Here is a 17349-nt window from a genome sequence, read left to right as displayed (position 1 = left end):
TACAATAACCGTTGTGCGAATGGTAATTGTGAAAGTAAAATTACTAATCAAATGTAATGAAAAACAAACCTTGCGGGCAGCAAGTTTGTATTTCTTAGCCTCCACATGTGCAAGTTTGTAGCTTTGCAATTGTAATGGCATCAAGATCGGTTTTGTTTTGCTCAGCCCTACTGACATAGCTTGTAACATGTGCAAACTGACCCATCTCAATGCTGACCAAAATTGCATTCAAACACATGTGTATGATGTGCTTTGAAGTTGTGCAATAATCACGCGTGCGGACATAATTCTTAGACGCGTCCCCTAGTGCACCATGCGCATAATAGAAGTCTCCAAAGTCGTTGTATGCCATCCTTATGCTCTCTTTAATCAAATTTGTCTATAACAATAAAAACGTTAGCAGATAACATAAATATATACATACTAGATTTTATCCCCCGTATTACGGGGGTTGTTTTACATTATTCGTTATTTATATTTATATATGTATATTTGGATTTTAATTTTATTTATTGTAAAAAAGTTAATAATTAATATACTTAAGGTTTGATGATGAAATAATTTCACAAATAAATGATATGTTATAATCCGGTTTAAAAGCTATGTGGGTTTGGTGATACCCATTACCCGTTTATTTTCTTTATTATAAAATTGTATCTTAATTATAAATAATATCTTTTTTAAAATAAAATAGGATATTAATTTTTAGTATATTCCTATTTTGTAGGATTTTCATATCAAATATTTGATGAGATTATTTTTTAATATAATGAGATGTTATAACCCGTTTAAGAGCTATCTGGGTTTGGTGAGACCTTTACCTGTGAATTCGGGTCAAATGCGTGAGAAGCCTCCATTTACAAATAAAATAATCTGATGGCTTGAGAGAATGATTGTTTTACATTCTTCGTTTTTTAATATTTATTTTTTGGATTTTAATTTTCTTTGTTGTAAGAAAGTTAATAATATACTTAGGGTTTGATGATGAAAGGGTTTTATAAATAAATGATATATTATAACCCGTTTAAAAGCTATCTGGATTTGGTGACCCATGACACGCTTATGTTTTTTACTATAAAATTGTTTATTAATTATAAATAATATCTTTTTCTTTTTAAATTGGATATTAAATTTTAGTATATTCCTATTTTGTAGGATTTTCATATCAAATAATTGGTAAGATCAAATTTTAATTTAATGAGATGTTATAACCCGTTTAAGAGTTATCTGGTTTTGGTAAGACCCATACCCATTAATTTGGGTTAAATCAATGAGAGGCCTTAATTTAAAAATCAAGAAATCTGGTGGCTTCCATAAAATGGGGGAGAGACTACATCGCGACACATAGGATTTTTGAGTTTTCGTTTATATATATTACTAGATTTTATCCCCCGTATTAAGGGGGTTGTTTTACATTATTCGTTTTTAATATTTATATATGCGTATTTGGATTTTAATTTTATTTATTGTAAGAAAGTTGAAAAAAGATATTATTTATAATTAAGAAAAAATTTTATAAATAAAATAGGATAATAATTTTTAGTATATTCCTATTTTATATGATTTTCATATAAAATATTTGATGAGATTATTTTTTAATATAATGAGATGTTATAACCCGTTTAAGTGCAATCTGGGTCTGGTGAGACCTTTACCCGTGAATTCGGGTCAAATGCGTGAGAAGCCTTCATTTATAAATAAAGCAATCTGATGGCTTGAGAGAATAGTTGTTTTACATTTTTCGTTTTTTAATATTTATTTTTTGGATTTTAATTTTCTTTGTTGTAAGAAAGTTAATAATATACTTAGGATTTGATGATGAAAGAGTTTCATAAATAAATGATATGTTATAACCCGTTTAAAAGCTATCTGGATTTGGTGACCCATGACCCGCTTATGTTTTTTTACTATAAAATTGTTTATTAATTATAAATAATATCTTTTTCTTTTTAAATTGGATATTAAATTTTAGTATATTCCTATTTTGTAGGATTTTCATATCAAATAATTGGTAAGATTAATTTTTAATTTAATGAGATGTTATAACCCGTTAAAGAGTTATCTGGTTTTGGTAAGACCCATACCCATGAATTTGGGTTAAATCAATGAGAGACCTTCATTTAAAAATCAAAAAATCTAGTGCCTTCCATAAAAGGGGGAGCGTCCACATCGCGACACGTAGGATTTTTTTGGTTTTCTTTTATATATATATATACATATATATATATATATATATATGTACATATATATATATATGTATATATATATATATATGTACATATATATATATATATATATGTACATATATATATATATGTATATATATATACATACACACACACACACACACACTAGATTTTATCTTCCGTGTTACGGGGTTGTTTTACATTATTCGTTTTTAATATTTATATATGTATATTTGGATTTTAATTTTATTTATTGTAAAAAGTTAATAATTAATATACTTAAGTTTTGATGATGAAATGGTTTATAAATAAATTATATGTTATAATCCGGTTTAAAAGCTATTTGGGTTTGATGATACCCATTACACGTTTATTTTCTTTATTATAAAATTGCTTCTTAATTATAAATAATATTTTTTTAATAAAATAGGATATTAATTTTTAGTATATCCCTATTTTATAGGATTTTCATATCAAATATTTGATGGGATTATTTTTTAATATAATAAGATGTTATAACCCGTTTAAGAGCTATCTGGGTTTGGTGAGACATTCACCCGTGAATTCGGGTCAAATACGTGAGAAGACTTCATTTACAAACAAAGCAATCTGATGGCTTGAGAGAATGATTGTTTTACATTTTTCGTTTTTCAATACTTATTTTTTGGATTTTAATTTTCTTTATTGTAAGAAAATTAATAATATATTTAGGGTTTGATGATGAAAGGGTTTTATAAACAAATGATATGTTATAACTCGTTTAAAAGCTATCCGGATTTGGTGACACATGACCTGCTTATGTTTTTTACTATAAAATTGTTTATTAATTATAAATAATATTTCTTTCTTTTCAAATTGGATATTAAATTTTAGTATATCCCTATTTTATAGGATTTTCATATCAAATAATTGGAAAGATTAATTTTTAATTTAATGAGATGTTATAACCCGTTTAAGAGCTATCTGGTTTTGGTAAGACCCATATCCATGAATTTGGGTTAAATCAATGAGAGGTCTCCATTTAAAAAGTAAGTAATCTGGTGGCTTCCATAAAAGGGGGGAGCGACCACATCACGACACGTAGGATTTTAAGGTTTTCGTTTATATATATATATATATATATATATATATATATATATATATATATATATATATATATATAAGAGTTCAAATAAGAATAAAGAGTTTTCTAGGATTGGTAATAGTAATATTGGCTTTGACACCCCATACAGATGCTAAGTATTTCAGTTAAGTCACCCATGTGCGCTACACATGTCACATACCGCCTCGGCAGAATCGCAAGAGGCGACGGACATAGTTGTCAAAGCATATGATTATCACAAACACAAACACACAAATTGGATAAATAGTTAAATGTCAGAGTTTACATCCTAAAATCAAAGTGTAAGTCTCAAAACATTTCATTAAAAGACATTATTTTAAAGATTTCGCCCATATAACCCAACACATGAGTTACACAAGTAAAATCCTCCAAAATTTGTATCCGACACTTGTGTGCTTGTTATGATATGGCAATTTCCACTTGAGCGATTGTGCTTTAAGTACCATAAAAATATACTTTATATTACCAATGTAATATTGGTGAGTTCATAGGTTTTAGAGTTTAGAAGTTTATAAAACATTTTCGTTCGAAAGCGTTTCATGTATACATTAAACATGAACAAGTAAGTGTGTGACCTATCGTAAGCTAGTGTAAAGAACTAAAACCAAGGCAATGTGCAAATAAAGGATAGAAATTGAAACTCATTTTCTAAAATAACACATTCCACAACTTAGAGAATATTAGTATTTTCTCAAAAGAATACTAAAGAAAAGAAAGTGAGGTAAATGAAAAGATATTATTAAAGTGTTTTCGAGTTCAAGTGAAAGAAAAAGGGATTAAATATTTTGAAAAAATTGAGGAAGATGGTTTTAGTTTATCTTCAAATTGTCTATTTTGAAACAAAATTTAGGTGTGAAAAGTATTGAATGTTTTTCTTTCTTATCTTTCAATCTCCTTCAATTAAAATACTCAAAAACACTAATATTTTCAGTTTTGTTCTTTTTCTTTCTATCCCTCTCCTTAAAATAGACTGGGAAACACAATCTTATAGACACTTTAGCCATCCCTAACCACTTATTAAACATTTACGATGCTTATACTAGGTGGTGATCCGGACACTTCGTTATGTTGATGCTATATTCGATCATTTAGAATGTTGGACGTTATCTTTAAGCCACATCAGCTGATTATGGACTATACGTAAGTGAAGTTCAAATTCTTCATGCATCTGCAGTATACTAAGTCTTAGAAAGTATAGAAACATCTCACAACTTTTGAGTTAGTCATGAAATCTCCAAAAGATGACAATTTGGTTTCGGTCAAAACGGGTTCAAGTGATGAGCCTAAACGGGTTCGAGTTAGAATAGGTCGTTTAAGAAAATGGCAATTTGGTTTAGGTCAAAACAAGTTATAAGTAAAATATATTTGGACCAAAACGATGCATTTTAAAAGAGTTTCAATTTGGGTCATGTGTAAACGGGTTTGGTGTAAAATGAGTTCATGTCAAACTGTTTTTTTAATGTCAATTTTGTTCGGGTCAAAATGGGTTTTGAGTAAAATAAGTTTAGGCCAAAACAAGTTATATTAAAAGAGTTCCAATTTGGTTCGGGTCAAAATGAAGTCAACTTGATATAATCTGTTGGGTCCAACATTGTTCTTTTAATGATTCTATTTTCAGCCCTCAAAATTTTGACTGCAAATATTGATATGAAGTATACATTTTGGGTAATGGAAGTATACATTTTTTTAGAGGTCATAAACAGTATGAAAATTCTTTGAATATATAGAATGATTATCATTTGTGATTCAAGTAATTTCGACCGTAGTTAGCTATATGTTTAGATGGTGTATATATATTAGGTGCATTTATATATATCCCCTTCCTAAGTTCTCTTATTTCAACGGTTTCAGTCTTTTTATGTGAATATTATAAACTATCTATTTAGTTTCAAACAGTTTTTATGTGAATATTATACACAAAGACCTATAATAGCAAATAATGTGTCCACCGTAGAGACAAGGTATCCCTTTTTACTTTTCATTAAAAAAATATCAAACAGCAAAAACTTCCACTGTGTTTATGGTTAACACATCCACCACACATAACATACTACCCACCAAAATTGTTAAAACATTGAAGACAAGCACAACAAAAGTCCTATCCTAAAAAATTCAACAAAAGAATAACAAACAGACCCTAGAAAATTAAAACTCAGCCCCAAACAAACATCAAACAAACCTAGGCCCACCTTAATATTGGCAAAAAAAAAAAAAAAAAAAAAAAACCCAACGTTTAAACCATCAAAGATAAAGAACCTTCGTTACAAACCGCTGACACATAAAATTATAAATAGCAAACCTAAAAAATAAAACAAGCTTCGACCCATCTGAGACGTGAACTGTGGTTCCTAATCGGCACCGACAGCAGCACTCAAACATTCCACTAAAACCATCTGGCTAAGAAAAAGTTATTGTTTAGACACAAAACTATTACATATATAAACCTCATCTAAAACATAAAAACACTATTTGCAAACCCAACTTCCTCAATTATACTAATTAATAATTTAATTATTTTAGTTAAAGACTTAAGCCTATAATAAACAACTGAATATAAAATATATAAAAAAGATTAAATATATACTAACAATTATAAAGGTTCAATTCAATTTTATGTGACCGGTTTTCGGTATAAACCATAAACCAAAGCGTTCATTACACTTTGAAAATTTGATTACCAAAAATGTATACTTAATATTAATATTTGCAATCGAAATTTGAAGACCCAAAAACGAATCATTCAAAGAACAATGTTGGACCCAAGGAACAATATCAAGGTTACCGTTTTGACCCAAACTAAATTGGAACTCTTTTAAAATTACTTGTTGACTAGCAATTCAAAAACAATTGTTAGTACTCAGAACTCTACATAAGAACAAAATGATATCAAACAGATGAAGTTCGAGATAATAACATCATAACAACAAATTCAAAACCATTCGTTAGTACTCAACAAAATCCTAAAATCAAACTCAAAAACCTCCACAAATCACCGATCAACCATCCACAATCGACCGAGTGCTCCCCCAAGCAAACCTGCCACTTCCAAACCCAAACCCCATACTAGAACATCTGCGAGGTTGAACAGCCGGCAGTGGCGGTGGCGGATAGTAAACGTGCCCTGGGTGTTGGTTCTGGTAACCATATCCAGCCGGCTGCTCCCCATAAGACGTCGAAGCCATCCCATTCCCACGAGGATCGGTAAACTTCTCCCCAAACTCATACTTGAAACTTAAAACCCCTTTCGGTTTACCGGACGGCCTTCTAACTTGATAACTAACAGTCTGAGCCTCCTTACCGCTACCCTTTACGCCTTCAAGAAGCTCCTTAACCGGAACATGAACCTCTCCTAAATTCTTCCCACCGAACATCCCCTGCGCCTTTATCTTAACAACCAGCGTCACACCCGAGACTTCATCATCGATAACAAACTTCATGGGAGAGTTCCATGTGGCGTTGGAATCATCGTGTTTGTCCGTGCTACTTCTTTGCTTTGATCTTTGCTGCTGATGCTTCCCGAGATGAAAACGACCGCGTAAACGCCCATATTGCCAATGAATCTTGATTTCTTCAGGCCCTTTGCAGAGACGAGAGTGAGGCTTAATCTTCGGTACTCCATGATTGAATTTGTGATCTTGGTAATTTGATTTTCGTGGGGATTTATATTTATACCCAAACTTTGGTATCGTTTGTTTCAGTTATTTAGCCTATCCTTGTAACCCACCTGATCACTCAAAACTAAATATATTTTAAATTATAATATCTGAATTATTATCAGACTTTTAAATTATAACAACTTTTTTTAATAATCTGAATGTTTAAATTTTTTAATGTTGAAATAAAATCAATAAAGATCCTTTCTTCTTCCATAAGGCGAAATAAAAGTTAATGCGTAGAAGCATTTCCTACACTATTATTAATCATAATACAGGAAAGTTCATATTATACTTTGTAGAAATTACATTCACCAAACAGAATGCCCGTGGGCTTCTCAAGGATAGAATATTTAATAAACTATATTTGATAGATTATTTCTTAAAATGCAAAATTTATCTATAAGGTTTATATATGTAAATTAACACAAACTGTAGGGGACAATTTATGTCATTTTAAATAAAATCAATAAAAATCCATTCTTGTTCTCCCATACATTCCAAACCCAACTTCTTGAACTCACTCTTGGTTCAATTTAAATTTAAATTTGTTGAGCCATTAAAATACTTAGTAACAAATACTTTAAAAACCAATATACCTGTAAAAGGTAATAGTTGGAACCATCCGTAGCCAATACATTAGTTGGGATCATCAGTGATCAAAATACAATAGTTGGGACCATTAAAAACTAATATACCTAAAAAATAAAATCTACAAAAAAACCATTCTTAATCCATACGTTCCAAACCCAACTTCTTGAACTGACTCTAGGATTTGTACTCGATTTAAATTTAAATTTGTTGATCCATTCAAGTATTAATTGCATTTTAATTGAAACTGTTAAATAAAACTCTCCATAGTATAAATTTTCTTATCTGTATTTTATTATTACTATATTTATTATAATTCCTTTTTAACGGGCCATGAATTCTCCAAATGGGGATATGGAGAAAACTCCCACCTAAGGCTAACCTTATTAACATGTTATTTATTATAATTATTGTTATTAATATATTTATTAAATTTGTTGTTATTAATATATTATTTTAAACATGTTTAATTTTTGTTATAACCTATAAAATATATAAGTCTATATAAAATACTTACATCAGAAATGTCAAATTTATATGTCAATTTCTCCTCTTCAGATCTGAATATTGGTGTAGCATGACCAACAAATTTAATTTATGAGATAAAAAACGTTTTTTAAAAAATACAAAAATAAAAATAACAAAAACAAATGGGTTAACGGGTAAACTCGCAAACCTATCGAGTTGAAATGAACATGACCCGTTTAGCTAAACATGTTCCTAGGTGGCTTAGTTCAACCCAAAACTATGTATATTGAAGAATAAGACAGGGTAAACTAAACCTTGGAAAGGATGCAACATAATCTCGAATACGACACAAAAGCTGGCCGTCAATCTGTATATCAATGTGTCAGGTGTTTCGGGATCATAAATTCCATTGCTTGACTAGTAATAGCCCTAACGTATGATTCTTGTTTTGGTTTTCACTGGGATCAAAGTATTTGAAGAAACACTAGATCAAACTGGATAGTCCGATCAGGTATTTCTCCCAGATGTGAGTGTACTGAAGTGATGAGAACAGATCCAAGCTGATGCCTACAAAACAGGACACCGTTGAGTCTCGTTACGGGAAGGACAGAGTGGGGGGTCTTCCCATAACCACCATCCGGCGTGAGAATAAGTATCGTACTTTGAACGGAATAAAGTTGGACACTGTGTGTAATTACTTAAGGCTTGAGAGTGTGAATGAATACCTTGAAGAGATGGTCTTCGTATTTATAGCCGAAGGAGGAGGGAATGTGATTGGTGGAGTTGTCACTATCAAGTTATTTCCTCTTTGCCTGAACAGACACATGTCAGGCGTTTATTGGATGTGACAGCCTGGACCTGTTTATGGTGTAGCCATTATCTGTGCACGTCGTGGGATGGCCATTACGTGTCCAGGTGTCCTCTTTCCATTGGCCGATGTCGCTATCAGGAGGTTTTGAGGGAATCTTCTAGAAGTAGTTTGTTACAACTGCTCTTTCATATCACGTGGGGGATCATCCGTGTGATGAGTCCCTTGAGTTTGTTTGTGGATTCCTTCCGCGGATGCTCGCGCGACCGTCCGCGGGTTATGACGGAGTTCCATAAAGTGTCTTGGATTGTGGATGGCTTTACTAGTCCACTTATTCCTTGTGCGGATTTCTTTTGGCGATCCGCGGGTTGGTTGATGGATCCGTGGGATGCGCAGGTTGGATAAGGGATCCGTTGGTAGCTTTGCTACCCTCCCTCTATAAGTCCCCCTAGTCCATTGTTGCTTCCATGAGTCGATGTCGTAGGTTGAATTATGGACTTTTGTCTTTTATCGCTGGTTGCAACTAATAGTCCTTTAGTATTCTTATTGCTTTTGGACTGGTGTACTGTTTAGTCGTCTGAGATGTGACGTCTCCTATCCGAATCGTGTCAGGAGTGGTGCTCGAGGTTGGTACACGAATTTTTAGGCGGCTGATTCAAAATCATTTTGTTTTTTCAGTTCCCGCCTAACGTGTCGTCTTCTGACTGGGCGGTTTTGGCGTATGAGCTGGATCCCACTCTCCTCGCATTAATTGCGATGTGTTTATATAGAGGAGGCCGCTTCAGTTTCCAATTTACTTGCAAAAATTTTCCTCCAATCTTCTTATATTCTCTGTTCTTATTCCTCCTTCTGATCCTTCAAGTTTTTCGATCAATTATGGCCGACGGTAAAAAAGGTACAGAGAGAGGTCAGGAGGGTAAGAAAGATTCTCCTATGGGGCTTGTATAGAACATTTGTATAAACTGGAAGGCCGCCGACTTCGAAGACATCGTCAATCTTTATGGGTTGGCACCGGAGTGGGAGCCGGAGCTCCCTTCTCTTGGTTCAACGGCCGATTAGCCGCCAGCCGTGAAGATTGCCCTGTACGGTGAGTCGTTCACCACAGGCAATTTCCGGTTGCCTATCACCAGGTTTTTTGTGATTTCCTAGTTGCTACTGGGTTTATATTTTCCAATTGCATCCATTCGGAGTGATGTGGCTCCAACACTTCGAGTTCTGCTGTAGGGCCTTGGAGGTAGAACCTACTGTGGATCGTTTCCTTGAGATCTACAAGATCGAAGTTCGTGGGAGATGGTTTAGCTTCCAGGTTCAGCGGAAAGTTATAGGATACTGAGCCTCCGTGGAGTGCCCACGAGTGGAAGAATAAATTTCTCTGGGTTAACGCTGATGTTATTCCATTAGCTATGACCTGCCGCTCGCTTACCGAAAAATTTTCTCACCTTCCGGTTGCTGTTACGAAAGGTGAAGAGTGGTACGCGAAGCTTATGCAGACCCCAACCCTATGGGTCTCATCCCGGAGTCAGCTCTGGTGCAGGTGAGGATGAGCCGCCTGTGGCCGTATCCGGATGAGCACCCTTACTTCTCTCGCGATGATGAGAGTAAGTTTCTAGATCCAAGTTCCTTTTTTGGTGTTTGTACTTTGTCATATTTTTCTTTTGCCTTTATTTCAGGGAAGAGCTCGCTGTTTGAAGTTCTCATCCCTACTGTTGCGGGGAACATGTTCATTATGCCCTTGGAGATGTATTAAGAGCCTATTCTTGATCACTTCAAGGGTAACTTCCTTTTTCCCACCCGTGGCCGCACAGAGCCGGTGGTCACCGATTCCGCGGTGGCTCAAGGTGTGTATATTCTTAACCCTCGACCTCTTAGTGTTATGCATTTGGACGAGACGATAGTCCTTTCTTCTAGTGATAAATCATCAAGTGAGGATTCAACTAGTGAGGGTTCTCCGCCCGGTACACCAGAGAGTATTTATGCTGGCGTGTTGCGTGTTATTGCAGATATTGCCCGCCGCAGGAAGAGGGCGGACATGGCCGGTGTGTCCGGCCTGAATAAGGATTCTGATGCCGATGATCCCGCCGGTGGGGAGGCTGATATGGATGAGGATCCCATGGACAGGGAAGTTTCCGAGACTGCCGATGATCCCGCCGATGGGGAGGCATCTAGGGGTGCTGATGATCCCGCTGGTAGGGAGGCTTCCGTTGTTGGAGGTGAGGAACCACCTCCGAAGAAGATCAAGCTGACCCGGCTTCAAGACCGGGTCAAGAGTCGGACTGTTGTCCGCCCGCCCGCAGGTAACTGTACTTTGTATTTATGGGTTTGTATTATAGATTTCTAACTTTTGTTTTTGAATCTGTAGTTACGACCGCTTTCTCCGCCTCCGGAGGTTTTGCAGGAGGTTAATGAGGATGTGCCTTCTGAGGAGGTTTCTATGCCGCCACTTGAGGTAGTGGTGGAAACGGAGGTTGTGCCTTCACAAGATACACCTGTAACCCCTTCGGTTTCCATGGGTGAAGGGGTGGAATGCTCTCATCAAGGGGACTCCCTCTTTCGCCCCTCATGGAACCTTGGTCCTGACGCACTTTTTACTGATCCGCGTGTGTGCCTAGAGTTCTTTGAGCAGTGCCTCCCGCCCTCTGAGTGTAACAGAATACACTCCCAAACTCATGCTAGCTTGGCTCAATCAGTTAGCTATCATATGGCTAATGTGTTATCCCCTAGCCGTGAGGTTTATAAGGGCTGGGTGGTCGGTCAAGGCGACCTTGAGCGTGCCGTCCAGCGCATGGACGAAGCGGAAGCGGTGAGGGAATCCGCCCAGGCGGAGGCCATGAAGGCTGAAGCTACTATCCTGGCTGCGCAGGAGAAGAATAAGCGCCTGGAGGAGCGGATAGCCGCTCAGGTCAAGTTTGCGCCGCCCGGGATGAGGATGTCCGGAGGCTTGCGGTGGAGGTGAAGGGCAAGGATGATCTCCTTGCTTCTGTCTCTAAGGAGAAAGAAGATCTGGAGGTGGCCTTCACCAATGCCTCGGATGAACGGCATTGGCTCCTTAAGTTTGGCATCCCCAAGGTAAATATTTTGATTTTTCCTCATATTAGGGTTATTATTCTGACTTCCTTTTGAACAGATTTTCAGGCTTATTAAGGATGGTCCTGAGCTTGGGGATTGCCTTGCTGACCTGCTGGTCAGCTCTTCGCGGGTAGGCTGCCAGGCTGGTTTTTTGCGGAGGGTTACTCCATGGCTCGCGAGGGACGTCCGTCCTCCGAGTTTGAGCTTCACGGCCAGGATTGTCTAAAAGAATATGAAGCACGGATGGATTCTTTTGATAACCTTTCCTTTGACATCCTTAAGTACATTGAGGAGAACCGTCGCGAGCCTACCGCGGTTGGGGAGCTACGACTTCACGTGAACCGGTTGATCGCGGAAGCCGAAGACAAGGAAGCCCCCAAGGAAGACTAGGAATAATTTGTAATATTGTTGTATTTCCTTTCTTCCTGTAAATATTTGTAAATGAAATGAAACTATCTTTTTCTTCTATTTTGTTGAACTTTATCGTCTTTATCTTCCGACTTTGTTTGATGGGTTTTCCCAGTCGCGGGCGATTATCTTGTTTGTAATCCTTCCGCTTATGATTATAACTTGTCTTTTCCTTATTCTTTTTCATAACTTGCATTCCAATAATGCCTGACGTGTCAGCCAAAGTATTTAGTTTGCCCCGTTACTATAGAACTAGAAAGTCGCCAATTATATTGGGGCTTGAGTGATGTGACAAGCCTGCACGGCGCCGAAAAAGGTCTGGTAGCTGGCGTCAGCCATACCTAGGGATTTTAAATTTTTTGACTATTGATTTTCCCGCCTGACGTGGCACGATCTGATTGGCGACAGCTGTTTCGCACTATTTCACGCATTTAATGTTGCTTCTATATATATCCATTAGTTTCATCTCTCTGTTTACTTTGCACTTGAACAACAGAGATAATCTCGCCGGAGTTTTGAGGTATTCTTTCTTTTCAAACCAGAACCTCCTTCGTCTTCTTCTCCAACGACTATAACTCGTTGTAGTAACTTGTTGGCAGAATATATGGCGTCGATGAGGTCTGATTATCAGACCATCGACTCTGTAACCATTTTTTGGGACGTCAAGGGCTTTGAAGACGTCGTCAATGTTTACGGCATAGCCCAGAATGGGATCCGGAATTTCCGGCTCCTGGTTCGACGGCGAGCCATTCTCCGGTGGGGAAAATGGCTGTGTTAGCTGAGTATTTCAGCTCCGGGAATCTCTAATTTCCGATTACTCGGTTTCTGGGTAAGCTGATAACTGGGAATATGATACATATTTCCCAGCTTCATGCTTCGGCGGTGATGTGCATGCGTCACTTTGAGTTTTGCTGCCAGGCGCATGGCATTGTGCCTACAATTGACAAGTTCGGCGTGTTCTACCGCTTGCATGGTAGAGGAGACCACTACATTTGTCTCCCGACTGACCAGAAGGCTATTGCTGTGGACACTCCTCTCCTGGACCCAGAGTGGGCCAGAAAATTTTTCTGGATACGGGAGGACGTGATCCCATTACCCATGTATTGGCATCCGGCGGATCAGCCTTCACTTGTCTTGCTCTTGTGAGAGCTGGGATGGGTCACCTGTGGCCTTATTCGGAAGATGTGCCATATTTCCGGAAGCCGGATGGATGTAAGTAGCCTTATTGTACATAATTTTGGTTTATTATGCAGCTGAAGGTCTTCTCTTGTCTGTTCTTGTGGCGGGTGTGCTTGGGGTCATGCACATTGCTGTCCGTGACAAGAAAGAGCTCCCCATCCTCGACAGGACCAGGGATAGTTTTTTGTTTCCTGCACGAGCCCGTCCGGAGCCCGTAGTCTCAGAGGGTATGTTCGCGACAGGTAACTTAATTTTGATATGACCAAGGATAATTTCCTGGGTATTCTTGCCAATTACTGAATGTCTTATGGTATAGCCTTTGGTCGTAAGAGGAAGGGGCTTCGTCCAGCCACGCTCCGTTGGAGGTGGTTGGTGAAAAACAGGGGACAGATCTTCCTCCCCCTCCTCCGAAAGAGAAGAGGGTCCGCCTTGGTGACCGCGTTGCGGACCGTGCTAAAGGTATCTCATATACTCATGGACCTGTGTTTATTGTTTGGTTGCTTACTTGGTGTTTTATTTTTGTGTATCCCCTATTATTCTTTTGGACTCTCCCCCCGCTAATGGTGATAGCCGGCGGTCTGCTGCAGGTAAGGAGCAGAACGAGGAGGATTCGTCCTCCTCTGATGCCCGGAGGTTGGAGTTGCCACATTCGCCTCCTGTTCGTGAAGCTGAGGGGCCTTCCGAATAAGTGGTGGTACCTCTTCCGCCTCCTCATGAATTCGAGAGGGAGGAGGGAGCCCGTGTTACGCAGGGTGGTATTGCTCGGTACGTCCCTGAATGGAATCTGAACCCTTCCTCGCGGTTTTCTGACGGGGAAGTGTGTTTTGATTTCCTTCATGAGGGCGTGCCTCCTGCGGAGCGCGAGTACCAGCGAAACCGGTCTCGGGTATCTGTTGGCAATTCGTATATATATCATTTGGCCAACCTGGTTTCCACAACCCAGGAGATATACCGGGACTGGAACTTCATGAGGCGGAACTGGGGTTCTCAGGAGAACCTGTTGGTAGAGCTCCGGGCAGAAAGGGAAAAATATCGTCTCGCAGCTTCGACCAATAGGTGGAAGTTGAGAGATTTTGAATGGGCTCTTGAACAAGAGAGGGCGCGGCAAGCTGCTACTTCCAATGATTGGGAGGAGTTGTGTCGGCGACAAAATGCTGCACTCGAGGCCGCATGCGCTCTGACCCGGGCACAGGAAGCTGAGCTTGCTAAGGCGGAAGAAGCCAAGAGTGATATCGAAGCTCGCCTTGCATCTCAGGAGGAAGTTATCAATGACCTTCGTGTTGCCGCTGCTGAGAAGGATCAATTAATTAAGGATTTGATCAAGGAAAACACCAAGTACGTTGGTGAGCAGGGCGCGTTGAAGTTAAGTGCTGAAAAGGCTTCCTCCGACCGTGCCTGGTTGATGCGGGAAGGTTTTCCCAAGGTAATGGTCTCTCCATCTTTATCATGGATTGTGACTTTAGTTTGCTGATTCTTTCGTAGGTTATCTCTCGTATTCATAGAGGAGACGAGTTAGGAAACTGCCTTGCTGTCCTTCTATGCGCATCAAGTGATTTGGGCCGCAAGGCAGGTTTCCTGGAGGGGATAGCCTTTTCTCGGGAAGGTCGCTCTGTTGAAGATTTTGACCTTCACGGCGTGGATGTGGATGGGGAATATGATGCACGAATGAATGCATTTGACCAACTGCATTTCCCCATCCAGGATGCTATCCAAAGTTTTGCTAAGGCAGGGGATGGCGTTCGCCAGTTCCGCGATTATCTTCGTGAAGAATAATTTTGTTGTATATCTATTTTTTCCTTGTTCCTGTGATCCCCTTTTTGAATGTATATATGACATGGATTTTACATTTTGTCTTCTATGAGTACAATATAAATGTGTGTGAGCTAAATCCGTCATGTATCCAAAATATAGGATTAGGATATGTACTGGCACGCAGGCCTATCCGTACAGGAATTAACATTCTAAAAGTTTAAAAAACAAGTAACTGTGAACAAATGTATTTGCATTAATTACTAGTTCAAAACAAAATTTGGTACGCAGACTGAAATAAACAAGGCACGCAGGCCAATGTAGAGGCACACAGGCCTAACAGAATTATGCAGCTTAGATATAGCACCTTCATAGTTGTGCAACGTTCCAACTCATGGGAATAGGAATGCCGTCTAATGTTTTCAATTTGTATGCACCCTTTCCCAACACCTCATCAATTTGGTTAGGGCCTTCCCATGTGGGGGCTAACTTTCCCGGTAATTCAGCATTTGATGCTTCGTTGTTCCGGAAGACATAGTCCCTTTTGTGGAATGAACAAATTTTAACCCGCGCGTCATAGTATTTTTGGAGCTGGTGTTTGTAATTATTTTCGCGTATAGCTGCTAGCTCGCGTCTTTCCTCCAGGGGGTCTAAATTCATCCTGAGTTCTCTTTCATTGTCCTCCATTAAGAGGATTCTTGCGGATGGGAGGCCAATTTCAGCATGAATCATTGCTTCCGTGCCATATCTCAAGCTGAATGGTGTTTCCGAGTTGCTGGTTTTTTTACTGGTACGAGGCGCTCATAGCACATGGGGCAATTTGTCAACACATCCTGTTCTCTTGGTTCCCAGTCTGGCTTTGATGCTGCGATTGGCTCGCTCCACTTGCCCATTAGCCTGGGGGTGGGTAACCGATGTGAACACTTGTTTGATTTGTAACTCGGATAACCATTCCTGGAGGTGCTTGTCAGCGAACTGAGTACCATTGTCGCTGACCAATGTCTGAGGGAGGCCGAACCGGCAAATGATGTATTCCCAAAGGAATTTCTTCACATTCGTTGCTGTTATATTGGCCAGCGGCTTGGACTCCACCCACTTTGTGAAGTAATCTATAGCGACCAATAAGAACTTTACTCGTCCTGGAGCCTAGGGGAATGGTCCCATGATGTCTATGGCTCACTTTTGAAAAGGCCATGCTCCAGTGACTGTGATGAGTTTGTTCTGGGGCCGCAATGTTCGCAGTGCATGTCTCTGGCAGGCATCGCATTTTTGGATCTCTTTGAGTGCGTCCATATGCATGCCTGGCCAGTAGTATCCCGCGTTCATAATTTTTGCCACTACCATCCTTGGTCCGGCGTGTAATCCGCAGATGCCTTCGTGGATTTCTCGGATTACATAATTGGCATCTTCGGTGTCTACACACCTGAGTAGCGGACCAAGGAAAGACTTCCATAATAGGATTCCGTCATGAACTTGGTAGCATAGTGCCTTGTGGTGGATCTTTTGGGCCTCTGTCTTATCTTCCGGTAGGATGCCAGAGGACAAGTAAGTCTGGATTGGTTCCATCCAAGACGTTGCTCCGGTTAGGATGACCAAGACTTGATGTTGAGGGACGGATGGAGCATCCATAACTTCGATTCTGACATCTCTGCCCATGTGTTCGAAGCTGGTAGAGGCCAGTTTACTCAAGGCATCCGCGGGTCGATTCTCACTTCTTTTGATGTGCACTACTTTACACGAAGTGAATTGTTGCATAAGGTCTTTGGCTTGGGACAGATATGAAGCCATGACATCATTCTTTGCTTCATAAGCTCCTGAGACCTGTCCTGTAATGAGCATGGAATCGACCCGAGCCTCCAAAACTTTTACGCCCAGCTTCCTTGCAATCCGCAATCCGACCAAGAATGCCTCATACTCGGCTTCATTGTTCGTACTTTTGAAGGTTAACTTGATGGCATAGGTGAACTCTTGGCCGTCTGGATTGATCAATTTCAAAGCCGCGCCTGATCCCTCTCCATTTGATGCTCCGTCCGTAAACAGAGTCCGTTGTTGACTTTCGTCAGAAGGGACCGGGGGTTTTTGTTAGAGCAGGCATTCCTGGACTTTTCCTACGGGTAC

General features: G+C 39.1%; 1 protein-coding gene and 1 pseudogene across 1 annotated transcript; both read right to left on the bottom strand.

Moving 5' to 3' along the window:
• Positions 1-94: 94 nt before the first annotated feature.
• Positions 95-6928, bottom strand: LOC143546039 (protein SRC2-like; annotated as a pseudogene).
• Positions 6929-16407: 9479 nt separating this feature from the next.
• LOC143546037 (uncharacterized) lies at positions 16408-16887 on the bottom strand. The gene has a single exon (XM_077037790.1). It carries the CDS (start codon positions 16885-16887, stop codon positions 16408-16410), a length of 480 nt encoding a protein of 159 aa, XP_076893905.1.
• Between the last annotated feature and the right edge of the window lie 462 nt (positions 16888-17349).

Source organism: Bidens hawaiensis, unplaced genomic scaffold (assembly GCF_021521415.1).
Source record: "Bidens hawaiensis isolate Kalapana, Puna unplaced genomic scaffold, B.hawaiensis_p1.1 tig00014196_1, whole genome shotgun sequence".
Lineage (NCBI taxonomy): Eukaryota > Viridiplantae > Streptophyta > Magnoliopsida > Asterales > Asteraceae > Bidens > Bidens hawaiensis.
Note: the sequence above shows the minus strand (reverse complement) of the source record. Positions and strands in the feature narration are given on the sequence as shown.